Source organism: Ictalurus furcatus, chromosome 22 (assembly GCF_023375685.1).
Source record: "Ictalurus furcatus strain D&B chromosome 22, Billie_1.0, whole genome shotgun sequence".
In the NCBI taxonomy this organism is placed as follows: domain Eukaryota; kingdom Metazoa; phylum Chordata; class Actinopteri; order Siluriformes; family Ictaluridae; genus Ictalurus; species Ictalurus furcatus.
The window spans coordinates 10153636-10167697 of record NC_071276.1 but is presented as its reverse complement, the minus strand read 5'-3'; the positions used below and the strand labels follow the sequence as shown (position 1 = coordinate 10167697).

General features: G+C 40.3%; 1 protein-coding gene across 1 annotated transcript in view; it reads right to left on the bottom strand.

Annotated features, from left to right (window-relative positions):
* Window positions 1–1659: 1659 nt before the first annotated feature.
* Window positions 1660–14062, bottom strand: part of kcnt1b (potassium sodium-activated channel subfamily T member 1b) — a 98977-nt gene continuing 86574 nt past the window's right edge. The window contains exons 23-32 of the mRNA XM_053610152.1: window positions 12495–12566; window positions 12247–12381; window positions 12035–12146; window positions 11345–11446; window positions 10772–10855; window positions 10389–10517; window positions 9183–9480; window positions 7861–7923; window positions 4932–5016; window positions 1660–4178 (exon numbers count right to left, since the gene is read on the bottom strand). Coding sequence (XP_053466127.1) covers window positions 4061–4178; window positions 4932–5016; window positions 7861–7923; window positions 9183–9480; window positions 10389–10517; window positions 10772–10855; window positions 11345–11446; window positions 12035–12146; window positions 12247–12381; window positions 12495–12566 — 1198 coding nt within the window. The 3' untranslated portion in view covers window positions 1660–4060. The remainder of the gene's footprint in view (window positions 4179–4931; window positions 5017–7860; window positions 7924–9182; window positions 9481–10388; window positions 10518–10771; window positions 10856–11344; window positions 11447–12034; window positions 12147–12246; window positions 12382–12494; window positions 12567–14062) is intronic.

Sequence of the window (14062 nt, the reverse complement as noted above, 5' to 3'; positions counted from 1 at the left end):
ACAGGTGGTCTTCTTTTACTGACATTCAGTTACGTAGTGACAAACCGAAAACCAAGTGGAGAATTATTCAGGGCTAAAGAAAAAATCTACGGGGCAAAACGTGATTTATTTTAGAAATGCATTTTACATTATATTGTTTTCTTATCAATAAATTTGTTACGCAAGTAACGCAATTTTATTGACATCAGTAACTGCAATCAAATTACATAAATTTTTAATTTAGCTTTACGCTACAAAGTAACACGTTATGCCCAATTCTGGTTATGAATGACTAAGGGAATGCGGCCTATGTGTTACCTCATATTTATACCCCTGTTATGGTTGAACGATTTCCTGTTTCTAGTCACCCAGATGTACTAAATTAAAAAAATATTAATGGGAATATACTTCAAATATATTTTTCTTATATGAATACATAAGGCTACCAATAGTTGTTGCACACCTATATTTAACAAAGATACGTGTTTTTTTGATAAACCTGTGATGTGTTTGCAATTGTTTGACATCCTTCAGGGCAGAATATTTTTGTGAATTTTCTGAACGAAAGATCGAAAGGCTAAAAAATAAAGACAAATTTTCAAAGTCTTCTTTGCTCATATTTTACCAAGGGTGCCAATATTAGTCTATACACTGTAGCTGTAATTCAAATGTATATTAATGTGCCAATTCTAATAGGTTCTAGTTTCTATAGTAACAGCTTATTCACAGGAACTTGTATGGTCCACATAATATATGCTTAATAAAACATTAATTAAGAAACTGTAAGGAGATGCTTATGTAGCATTCATGGAAGGAGTCTCCAGTGTCAGTGCTTTGTAACTATCTTCTGAGAGTCTTCAGGACAGAGGACTTTCCGGGTTTCTTGGTAACATGAGAAGTTGTATTTATTAACTTAAGGAGAGAGTTTAAACAAAAAGAGGTTGGTGAGGGAACGAATGTGCTGTGACAACAGGAAATAACTTGTCTTGCAGACGTTCCACAACATTAAATGTACCTATAAACAGATAAAAATAATTTTGTGTTGTTCGTTAATAAATAAAAAAATGTAGTCATGGCAACTTGCTATAGCATAAGAAGAATAAAACATTTTGGGATGTACTCTCATGGGAAGTAATATACTTCAGGGTGATAACAGTAACGCCGCTTCCCTTCTGACCACATCACACCATCCCGTCATTGACTCTTTCCCTATAATAGCACACCTCATCGTGTTTTATTCCTTACTTACAATATGTCTGCAAGATCAGAAGTTTTATGTTGCCTGGGCAGAGAATGATTAGAAAACTGTTTTTGAATTCAATAAATGTAATAAATAAATACAAATAGTGGTTAGTACATTTGCCTCACACCTCCAGAGCTCTAGAGTTCGCCCTGTGTTCGTGGAGTTGCGTGTTCTTCCTGTGCTTCCGGGGTGTTTCGTCTGGGTAGTCTGGGTAGTTTCCTCCCACAATCCAAAGACATGCGTTGTAATCTGATTGGAATTTCCAAATTTGTCAATAGTGTGTGAATGTGTGTGTGACTGTGCCCTGAGATGGGTTGGCACCCCGTCCAAGCTGTCCCCCGCCTTGTGCCCTGAATTCCCTGGGATAGTCTCCAGGCTCTTGTTTCGGATAAGCGGTATTCAAAATGAATGGATGGGATAAACGCGAATGAAGGAAATCATTATTTCTGGCTGCATGCAGCATTTATTGAATCATTCGTACATGTTAGAAGTACACAGACTTCATATAAGAAATTGTACAAAATGGATCAGTTCTCCTTTACAATGTACTGTTCTACACAAATAAAACAGGAGCCAGCAAATGTAAACATAGGTCTCTTGTAAGTTTGGCAATAAAAGGACATGCATTGTCCATTTGTCTTCTACCTCTATTGAAATGCTCACACAACTCTACATACCTTGAAATCGAAATAGCTGAAGGTGATCAGTGGTTTGGTAAAGAAATGGCGCGTGTGCAACTTTCAAACGGAAGATTGCAGATTATGCCAAGATGCACGATATGCTTTTACAAATGACAAGAGGAAGAAAAGGAAATAAACCTTGATTGGGCAGTCCACTTTAAGGTAATCCGCTTCTCAAACAACTTTAAGGTAGTCATGAGCATGAGCATGATCATGGTGGGACCTAGTGGATAAGAAGCATTGACTATCTGCTGTCTGGCTTCCCTTCTAGACAGTGAGGGACCGTGTAAACATGCGGACAAACCGAGCTTGTGCTCTTCTCCACCCTTCACTCAAAAAACAACCGATGGCTTGCCTTGAAACAGGCTACAAGCATGACTGGCTGAAAATGATGGCACAAAGATTCTCTCGATATGGCTAACAGGTTTTGAGGGCTACAGTGATAGTTCTGCTATTTGCTTTGAATCAATCTCCCTTCTGCTAGCTCGACTGCTTCTCCTCAGTCACCTGAGATGAACAGGTTGGGAAATATGGCTCGACAGATATCCATTTGATCTTCAGGATGCACTACAATAGAGGTCGATACAAAAAAAACTACAGTAGTCACTGGAGAGAACCATGAAGGGCCAACAGAAATACACTGCTGCAAGGCATCTATATTCGATAAATATATTTATTATAAATATAATCCTTCATGAAGTGGCTATTGAACCCAACAGAAATGTTCGAGGTTTGCAGTTCTGGCTTCACATATCAAAAATTGCCCTGAAAAAATTCAGAAACTGTTCTACACTACCGTTCCGATGTAGCTTTAAAATGGCATGCAACATGTAGAAATGAGCTGTTTATATATGCGCTATAATGATCTTCTTTTGTATTTAGAGCAAAAACAAGAACTGGAAACGTCTCATATGATAGCACTGCTGCCTCACTTCCTCGTAGTTTAGGGTTAAAGGGTCATGCTATACTACGCTACTCCGTTCGGACCAGCAGAGCTTAGTGCAAAATATCTGGCAGATTCTAGTAGTCTAGTCATGATCTTTAAATGACATTAAATAATAAATATAGTGTCCAAATAAACATATGGATCAAAATGTGAGAACTTTATGAGAACTTTTTAACTTCTGGCATGAATACAAAGTGGGAAAATACTCCATTGGTAACATTCAGGCAAAATGGCATTGAAAAATAGCAAACATGCAGAGTGTAATTCTGAATGTTTACACATTATGATGTGTAGCAGTAGGATGAATTTTCAGTAAAACCATTTCTCTTGAGCAGCCCTTCTGTGGGAGCCATGCTAGTGAAAAATACCCCCTTTACTTTCTATTTCTATCCCATTATAATGACAGAAGGCTCTCACTTTTAGCAAGGTGTCCCTTAAAAACAATTCACAATATGCATGAAGCATGTGAACGCTTGTAATATTAGATAGAAAATTACTGGTCCAATTTTTTTTGCTTTTGCTGCAGGTTTTTAAAGTGGTGATAAAGCACCCGAACTGGATCAATAAACATATTTCATACTAAAAAACAATACTTGATAATAATAATTCACTAGGTTTTGATCAAATAGTTTGTGGTGAAAGATTGATTTCACTGATTGGGTAGTTCTAATCTAAAATACTTTGTGCTTCAAGGACAAAGCAACAATATGACGTATGAGAAATACTGAAGGTCTAGTGAGCATGTAAAAGGATATGTACCTACATGTATATACAAAAAAAAATGTTTCACTTTATATTTACTGATTGTTAATGTCTTTCTTAAAATCTCAGCTCATTAAATGGCAGTCATGATCTGTTTCTCTTCCTTTCACTCAGCTAAATATTGCATTCTTCTTTATTAGCATACACTGTCCAGAAGGGGGGAAAAAAGGGTTTGAACAGTGTTTGGTCCAGAACATGAAATCTCCCCGTCTTGTAATCTTGTCTAAACTGCGAAAGGTGCAGCAGCCATTGTGCTGCAACGTGCACACAGATTCCACTTCTGTCATAGAAAAAGTAAACGCAGGGGAAGTTGTTGGTGATGGTGTAGTTACCCCGTCCTGCCCCCTCCCCCCCGTAGCCTTGGAAGGCAGCGTGCTTCATGGGTTGTGACTGTGTGTATGAGGAACAGGAGGCACTCTTCATGCAGTGCTCCAAGCTGAGCTCTGGTTTTCAGAGATGAGTCTCTCCTCGTGTCTCTGTGCCGTATTCCTGCTTCAGCCTGGCGCCTGCCTGGCACGCGGGCAACTCGTCGGGTACGTGGGCCAACGGGTCTGACCGGATGATATACCTGGAGCAGAAAATGTGTTTTTGTGTGTCATTCAGCCACAGTATTGTGTATATACTGTAGTACAAACCCAAACCCTGATATTCAACACTCCCTTTACAGCAACTTTTTATTTAAATCAACGTCCCACTCTCCAAACTCAGATGCTATGGATGCTATCCACACCAATCTGCAGTGTGTGTTTGAAGAAAATGTGAATCCAATAAATAAAGACTCCAGTTATATTACTCCACTAACTCTAGGTGGTGCTAGTGTACCAGGGCATGGGAAAATCCTTCACATGGACACTTTTTTTTTTGGTGGCGGTTTAAAGTATATTACCAATATTTCTGATGTTCTGTAACAAAGTCTGGATGGCTGTGGAATCAATTATAATTCTAGCCCTTATATCAAATAATGGGAAATAGGCTCCTGCTTTCCCAAAGACCCCTCTATATTCAGTTTTCCACAACAGATTATCCCCCAATAGCAGGGTTTGGGAGTATGGCTTAATCTACAATTCCTACACATTCGGGTGTTTTCTCTGCTTCCCTCACCACCTCACTAACGCCTTCCAGGATGTTAAAACCATTCATATTTATAATAACAGATTTAGGCACAATGATCTCTAGTAATGGAAGACCATTAAATACTGTCCACTAGGTAGGATCGGAGCATTCTTAATGAATTCCGCCTCACTTATTTTAGGTAATAATGTAGAGTACATGCTCATTTCAATTGGCAATGATGAAAATGCTTTCATCCTTCGAGGCTTACACAATATCATTGAGCTCCAGAACAGTGTCTGGAGGAGGGTTGATCAGCACGTAGGACAGTGTGTTCTGATGATCATTCATTTCATCTGCAAGGGAGAAAAAGAAAGAAGACGCTGTTAATGTGCAAAGCTCCTCAAGACACCACTTAATGATCACTTTAAAACTCGAGCATTTTCTCTACTGCACATGTTAGTCAAGCTTAACGTATAAGACAAACTAATGGCTGTATAGTAAATGTGATTTGGATTTGCTTCTGAAAATAAAACAGAAACAAAAAATATTTTCTTGTCTGGTATTAGATTAAAAACAGAATTTTCTACTACAGATACTTCCTGCCAGTTCCACTGTAAACCATCACTATGGATAGTGTGTGTGTATGTGTGTGTGTGTAAAACTAAATTCTGAGAGTCGTACTTCTTTCTGGTTTGGTCGAGTGGGCTTTGGGGCCAGCGCTGTGTGTTTTACCTGTGTGTGAGTGACTGAGCAGTGTGATGCTGGGGAGATAGAAGGGGGATGCAAGCTCGGGGACAAAGTGCCTCTGCTCGTCCAAACCCACCTGTTTGAGCCACTTATTCGACCAGGCCGGGTAAAAAGAGAGAAAAGGGCTGACCGTTATTGAGCGGCCAAGGCTGTGTTTATGTACCACCATGCAGCTGCAAGCGCTTCTCATGCGCCCACGCATGCACACGCTATCTGCGGCCAATCATCGAGCCATCCACACACCTGGCCTATGCATCGATGCCATTCCGAGAGACCACCCACCTCACGCACGTCGCCAGCTTGCCATGCCAACACGCAGGACTGACACACAGATAAAGGCATGCTCAGAGCATCTGACACACCCACCAAGGCAAGGCTCAACCAATCAGAGTGAAGCAAAATACATTGGTAGTGTGGGACTTAATAGAAAAGGGAAAAACTGAAATATTTACAGGGGGGGAAAAAATGCTGTGCTGCGCAACTGTGTCTTCCCTAGTAGTTTCTCTGAAATATCTTACAGCGGGTTTAAAAGTGTGACTAAAATCTCAGGTGTCACCTTCCCAACACAGGCAGAATGCTTTCTACTCCACTCTGTCCAAAAACATCCTGGAATCAAAGTCCTTCAGCATATCATCCTCATCCTCATCATCATCATCATCATCAGGTGCCTATAACTAGGAATGTACCTTGTGTACCCTCTGTCATGTAGGTACCCTCTTCAGGTAGTACCATACAGAGGAGAAAAAGAACTACATCACTAGTCTAAGAGGAAAATCAGGGCCAAAAACAGACTAAGATAATCATCTTTATCGTTATGACTCATGACATGACTCGTGTTCTTTTTCAATAGATGAACAGAAAATTCTGGTTTTGGAATCTATTCATGTGAAACATTTATACAAAAAGGTATTTATGACAAACTTAAAGAACAGACATGCAGTAGCATACAGGAACAAACTCTTGCTTTTGCATTGACACTGAAACTAATATAAAAGATTATATAAAAGAGTCTTTTCTTTTTTCTTAAAATGGCATCTTTTAATCCGTTCGCTTTTGTATGCTGTCTGTATGATTACATAACGGAAAACTCCACCCTGAAACACAGTAAATATCATTATATTGAAATATTTCTGATTCATTATTCTCGTGAGAAGTTGCGGTTGTGTGTCAAACTGTCCTAACAGAGGGACATTGCTGGCGCAGTTGCAATGGTATTCAGTAAGGTTTAAAAAAATGTAACCATCCCAAACATAATGGATAAATGTAGGGTTTTGCTGTTACCTCCTAATAACATGAGCACGAGCGTATTTCCTCACTCACCATTTGACAGTGAGGTCCAATGACATATTCATAAGAAATCCAACAAGACCGCAAATGTTGGACTCAGAGTCCCAGAATGCAATGCAGCTATGCAATGTGCTGAGTTACGGCAGAGACTTGACTCCGCTTACTAGTGATCTATTGGATCACAAGCACAATGATGTTAGCATGAAAGTTGAATCTTCTCTTTGAGTGTCCACAGGGGAGGAGGTGCGACAGCTGGACACTTTAAAGTGCTAAAGCACCGCTGCTTCGCTCTCTTTAGGTCACACCACTTTCAGCAGGCATTCGAATGGAATTCAGCGGGTTTTTTTTCTAAATTTGCAATGCAATTTGCAGAGTTTTTTTGGGCTTATTTTGCGGACAACTATTTAAATTGGTGAAATTGCAATTGCATGAAATTGTTGTGCATGGTCTTTCACAGTGATGTTTGTTGGTAAATGAGACCTTTTAGCTGTACTCATATTCCACGCACGTGAATCGAAGAGGGTTTTGGCTGAATGTGCGTCATGATGATGTCACATAACACGTCTTGGCCAAAATCTGCGGAAATTCTGTGGTAATTTTGAAAAATTCCAAGTTCCTCAGCACTTTGCAGAGTTTGCTTGACTTTGTGTTCATTTCTGCAATCGCAAAATTGGGAAATCCTGGAGGGACTGCAAAGTGAAAACAGAGCAAGTCAACTCAGAATTTTATTTTATTAAAAAAATCTTTGGACGCCATTGGAAAGCACATGTTAATTCTAAAGATTCGAATGCAAGTCGTTCAGGGTGGATTTTTCCTATAAAAGCAAACTTCACTCAAGAGGCATTACACCATTTTCAATATTGTGCTCGTAAGCGACTTCGACATCAGATGGAAGAAAACAGAACTGCAGGCTTCAGCTTTTCAAATCATCCTGATGTCTAATCATGTTTTCATCCAGCAAGATAAGGTTGAAGAGAGCAATTGCACTCTGAAGTCCTATATTGAAACAAGGTGGTTTTGCCTCGGTACACAATAATTATGACCTTTTCCCCCACACAAGAAGTCACGAATCTAAATACAACCCATATAATAAACAAAAATTAGTGAACTAATCTAGTGGAATGGGGTAAGTAACACATACAGTGACATTTTTGCATTGTTACCTTGCAAATATCCGAGATTTACTCGGTTCATCACATCACTCGCAGTTAAATTAGCTACGTCCTCTACAGAACAAGGAGGAAAGAAGCAAAGCAGAAAGAGAAGAAGAATGCAGGGGTCAAGCAAGCGACACAGAATTTATCATGCACATAAGAAATTGAAATCAAGAGTATATATATATATATATATATCTTTGTGGATTTGACAAACCTCCTAAGAATATTAAACTCTCAGTATATACTTCAGGAACAGTACTGTACCATCAATTTCAATAGCTGTCTTATTATTATTATTATTATTATTATTATTATTATTATTATTATTTGAAAAGAATACATGAAGCTGAATAGAATGAACAGGGGAAAATAAGAAAGAAAGCGAAACTTAAGCTGATGCAGGAACAACATCCACATGATGAATAGTAGGACATAGTGATATAATAATTTATAGTCGCTATAAACATTTTTAATATACTGTCATACATACTGTGATTTAATTTTTTTTTTACTGTAGATATTCCATGTACAATTCATGTAAGCATGATGTGGTGTGCTGTTTTAAGAAAATAATCAGTGACTAGGTTGTGTGCTACAGCCTGGCATACATCCCAAAGTGTTTTACTCCTCTTATACCACAGCATTCTGGCAACTATTAGAATATACAATTCATTAATGAACAAAATGTCATACTTTTAACCATTTACAGTTACATTTAACGTTGTGGAATGTCTGCGAGACAAGGTAGTTCCTGTTAGCACTTACAGTCGTAGTCATAAGTTTACATACATCTCCACAATGTTAATAATTTAAAATAAATAAATAAGCGGGATCATGAAAACTGTATTTTGTTGTTTATTTAGTTCTGCCCTGAACACGCTATTTCACATAACACATGTTTACATATAGTCCACAAGACACAATAGTAACTGAATTTACACAAATGAACCAGTTCAAAAGTTTACATACCCTTGATTCTTAATACTGTGTGTCGTATTACTGTGTTTGTATTTGTGATAGTTGTTCATGAGTCCCTTGTTTGTCCTGAGCAGTTAAACTGCCCACTGTTCTTCAGAAAAATCCTCCAGGTCCTGCACATTCTTTACTTTTCCAGCACCTTCTGCATATTTGACCCCTTTCCAACAGCGGCTATATGATGTTGAGATAGATCTTTTCACACTGATTATGACTGAGGGACTCGTACACAACTATTATAAAAGGTGCAAACATTCACTGATGCTCAAGAAGGTAACACGATACATTAAGAGCCAGGGGGGTGTAAACTTTTGAACAGGACACGTTACAAACAGATTTTTTTGCTGACTCACCGTAGCCGATGGTGGGCAGACCCAGGTGCTTCATGCGGTTCTTCACCAGTTCGGAGAGCTCCTGTCTCTCTGAGCGTCTGTAGAGGTTGAGGCGCTGTTGGTTGATGCGTTCAGCACGGCTCGGGGGCTTTGTGCTCTTCCTGCTTAGCCTCCGTGCCCACTGCATGCTCTTCTTCCTTAGCAGTGGATGTTCTGATTGGTCGCTGCCTGTCGAGTGCCTATGGGCTGTTTTCTCTTTCCAGGACTCGCGCCGGTCCCGTGGGTCCTCACACTCGTCCACGTTTACAGACACCTGAGACTGCTCACCAACATAAGAAAAATCAATGGTTCATTATTATAGTTTGACGGGTATTTTTTTTTTATTAGAATTATGTTTTTTAGAAGCTCTGAGAAGCAAAACGGGGCTGCATTTATACCATTGGAAAACTTCAAATACTAAGTCTCAATCAATCGAGCTCCAAAAACTAGGGGGATGTACTGTATACTGTTTTTGTATTAGGAAATGTACCCAAGTAGCCTACATATCAGAAAATCATATCTACAAGTTTGAAGCTTAAATCTGACTTGTTTGCCTTCAGGAGTTGCTGTATACGAGCTGTGTGATAAAAGAAACACATCATCAATCTCTGGCTGCAGATTCTCAAATAAAACACTGTCAGGAGGCGTGTTAATGTTTAGCCAAGCGAAGGACCAGCTTTTGTTCGAACTGAGAGAGCTAATGAAGCCTGATTCATCTGCTTAGACACTAATCGCAATGTGGTTGTCAATGAAGTAATAAAAATGCCACCAGTGAAATCGGGACGAATTATTTAGAGTTGGCCTCACTGTAGGGAAAAACTGGCCATCACTGGCTGAGAAAATTGGAAATATGAAATATTGCAGATTGAACAAAAGAAATCACACCACTCTTTCCTCCAAGCAGGAATATTTAGCTCATTATTTTATCAAGTATCTCAGAGTACTTCTTGATAAATGGATAAGATAAACATCCTAAAGCATAGCTAAAGCTAAGAATTGTAACACGCTGGTTAATAAGACAAACTTATCACACACTTTCAACTGAGGTGGATAAAATGCTAAATGCTACATTAGAGGGTATGAATGATTACAATGGAAAAACATCAGATTACAGTTGTAGTGGCAATCCACATCAAGTAGTCATACAAGGGGGCAGAATAAAAAATGTAGTAGCTCTTTAAGCTGTACCTCTGATGATGAGAACATGTGGGATTCGGTGCGGTACAAGCCGATGGGGATTTCAGCGCTGGAGGAACAGAGCTTCTGAAAAAGCCTTCCATATGTCCGGATCCATAAGTCTTCCTCTGTTACCTTCATCTGTTCCACCAGAGACAGTGAGTTCGATTAGTATGTGCGGTAAGCAGCTTAGGCATTTCTGCTGTAGAACTGATTTGTGTCTAATATCTTATAATATAATTTCATATTACAGCAGACAAAAACAATCATGATTTATGACTTGTAATATTATGGGACTGGTATAATATCCAATACATTAAGTGTTGTGTGTGTGTGTATGTGTGTGTGTGTGCGTGCGTGCGTGTGTGTGTGTGTGTGTGTGTGTGTGCACTTACCATACAGAGGTAGCCGGAGCCTGGGGTAGTGTCTAGCCCAAGCAAGAGTCTAGCAATAGGAATCATGTAGTCCTTAACAAAAGACTAGAAGAAACAACGGGAGGAAGGGAACAAAGCTCAGAAGGCGCACATGAACCACAGAAAATCAATATCATTCCTCTGTCTGAATGCCTGAGGACCACAAAACTCATTGAAACCTGAAATCAGCTCGAAAACTTGAATCCAAGCCAAAACACATTCTGATGTTAAAAGACCAACCCTCAAGAGGGATAATGTGTACTCCTGTGAAGGGGGGTTGGTGGGTAAAAATACAGTGAACAGTAAAATAAATAAATAAATAAATAAATAAAAAACACATAATGGGGAAACTCATTTCAAGGGACAATGTCATAATATTCAATATTTTTGAAACTTGTTTCCACGGTACCCTGCAGTGGATCTGATCTTGTGATGGGTTTTTCCCAAAAACGAGTGGTCCCCACCCATACCCCTCAAACTGTGACGCCGAGCCCACTGTGGTGTCGAGCAGAGCCAAGCTTAGAGGTGTAGTGTGTGTTCAGAAAAGCAGCCCACCTGGTAGAGGAGTGTATCCAGCATGCTGATACTAAACACCCTGCCTGCAGCAAACGGGAGGCGGAACATGAATGCAAGATTAGAGCCCTTATCTCTCTCGATCTGAAAAAAGATCATAATAAGTCAAGTTATGCCACAGTCAAAGGTAAAGCTGTTCCTTTAAGTGTTCACACAGAAAAGTCTTCAAGACAGAGTTATGTCTGGCCATATCATGCCTGTCTTGTTTTTAATTCACTTTATACATTGGCATATTTAAACATGTATTGATAATATTTATACAACAGTTAGGTCCGGTCCACTAAATTGATTAGTCGAGCAGTGTTCCGAGAGTGCCTATATTCCCCATAAACACAGTGGGACGTTTCACTGTGTGTATCACTCCGCTCGTCTGTGTTCGCCATGAGATGGCAAACGAAACTTTTCAGGACTTAAAATATGAACGCTCATCAGATGAAGATGAAAAAGAAGAAGGGAAGCCAATTTTACTGGAAGCACTTTAACAGGAACGTACATATCAATGTGAGATAGCTAGCTAGCTAGTCGATGTGATATAAAGTGATTTCTAGCTTCTTCGGGATCTATTACTATTACTATTACCGCTAGCAGAGCAAAAATAAACTGAGCACATGGCCATATTGTAAATAATCTGGCAAGATGAGAAAATGTGCTTTGTTGGTGATGAGATTTTACCTTCTCTAACTTGGAGAGAGCCAGGGAGTAGCAGTCTTTGGCTCGAAACTGCATGAACCTCATATTAGAGGGATGAGTTAGTTCAGTGATAATACTGAGACTTGGAAACAACCTAAAGACAGAGAGAGAAATTAAAATAAATAGTGTGACGACATATAGACATAGATGCTCCTTATTTGTGCACTGTTATGTGATTAAAGAAAACGACTTGCCTAAACATGGTCTGAACGTTGACAATAGTTTTAGCATCAGCCATGTAGTCCTCCTCTGCACTCATAGTGCTTTCCTTATCCACCACTACTAGGTTATCAGCGTAAATAATCCCACACTGCAGCAGATTATCCAAACTACAAAAACAATTCAGCATATATTCATATTAGGGTGTGGCTATTTCATTCTGAAGGATGTGTATGATTCCCATATGCCTGAATGAAATAAGTGGCAAACCACGAGTACCTACTTGTCTATGGTGCCGGCCATAAAGTACACCATGGGGAAACAGCAGATGGCCTCCAGAAAATGATTATCTGGCCTAGAGGAGGAAAAAGAGCAGCTTGAGCAATATAATCCACCATCCCTACTCTGTGAGTGCCAAGGTAGCACCTGGTCCTTGCAGAGCTGGGTCTAGTTTGTACGAACATGTGACAGCATTCGAGTGTTGCTATGGAAATTCTGGAGAGTGCAGGGAAAGCAAACTGTCACGCTCTAGAGACGACAGAATTTAATGAGCATCATATTGTGTTGTGAAATGTTCCACTTTGCATCAGCAACATGCTGCCAAATAACAATGTGAAAAAATACTGAGTGGGAGCCATTACAGCTAATCCACTGAGGGCCCTGCATACCTCGGTGCAAGTCTAATTAAAACCATTCCTCACACTTTTCCCCCAGTTTTCTCCCTCAATTGTGGTCACTTAGCAACTGGGGAGGATGAAGTATCTGACAAATGTATGGGGAGAGGTGCAGCTTGCTGCAGAACAGCTGTCCTTCAAGACACATGAAGCCAACCAGCCACATGTTTTCCAACTGCTGCCCATACTGTGTCACAGGGCAGAACATTCGAGAAAAACAACAGGTTACTGACTGTAACCCTGGTTCTCTGAAACATCAAGTGGAGAGATCCATCTATGGGAGTGCCCAACACACTCACAGTAAGGCCCTGTAAGCTATGGGGATGGTCACCTAGATAGGTGGTGCTTGACGCATCCCATAATGACGTGCCTGGTAACACCATGCACAAAGGTGACAGTGGTACGCAGGGGGAACATGAAGGACATGCTGGTGACATGAATAAGCGAAGTCTGACAGCCCAAGCTTCATCATAGAGAAGAGGGCTTAAGAGAGGACAGCGTGAGCTACCAGGGACAGAGTGAGCTATCGGGGTCCTAGTGACATCGAGCCGGTAGTATACTGACAAATGTATGGGGAGAGGTGCAGCTTGCTGCAGAACGGATGTCCTGCAGTGAGACTCCCCGAAACAGAGCCCACGAGGTAGTCATGCCCCTAGTAGAGTGTGCTCCGAGGCCCTCTGGAGGCTGCACTCCCTTTGATTCATATGCCAAAGTAATACCTTTCACAAGCCAATGTGATAGGCATTGCTTAGAAATGGGGCAAGGACACCTTTAGGCATAAAATTCGGGTTGGGCCTAAGAAAAAACTTTTCCACTGCGAGAGAATTTAGTGCAGAAGGCATGAACAGAGAGTGCATGTAAATCACAGATACGTTTGGCTGAAGCCAGGGCCAGGAGTAAAGCCGTGTTCAAGGACAGAAGCTTAGGGGAAATGTCCCCCAGGGGCTCAAAAGGCTGTTGGGACAGAGCCTCCAGAGCGATGAGTGCCCTTCATGAACCAGCGAACAAGGGGGTGTTTTATCCACTGTCGTGCCATCGAACCTAACATGGCATGCAGCAATAGCCACTAGGTAGACCTTAATAGTGGGAAAAGATTTACCATTACGTCCATAAGGTCATGCAAAAAACATCAAATGTCTGAAACCGAACACTGATACGCTATCAGGCAGCACCCATC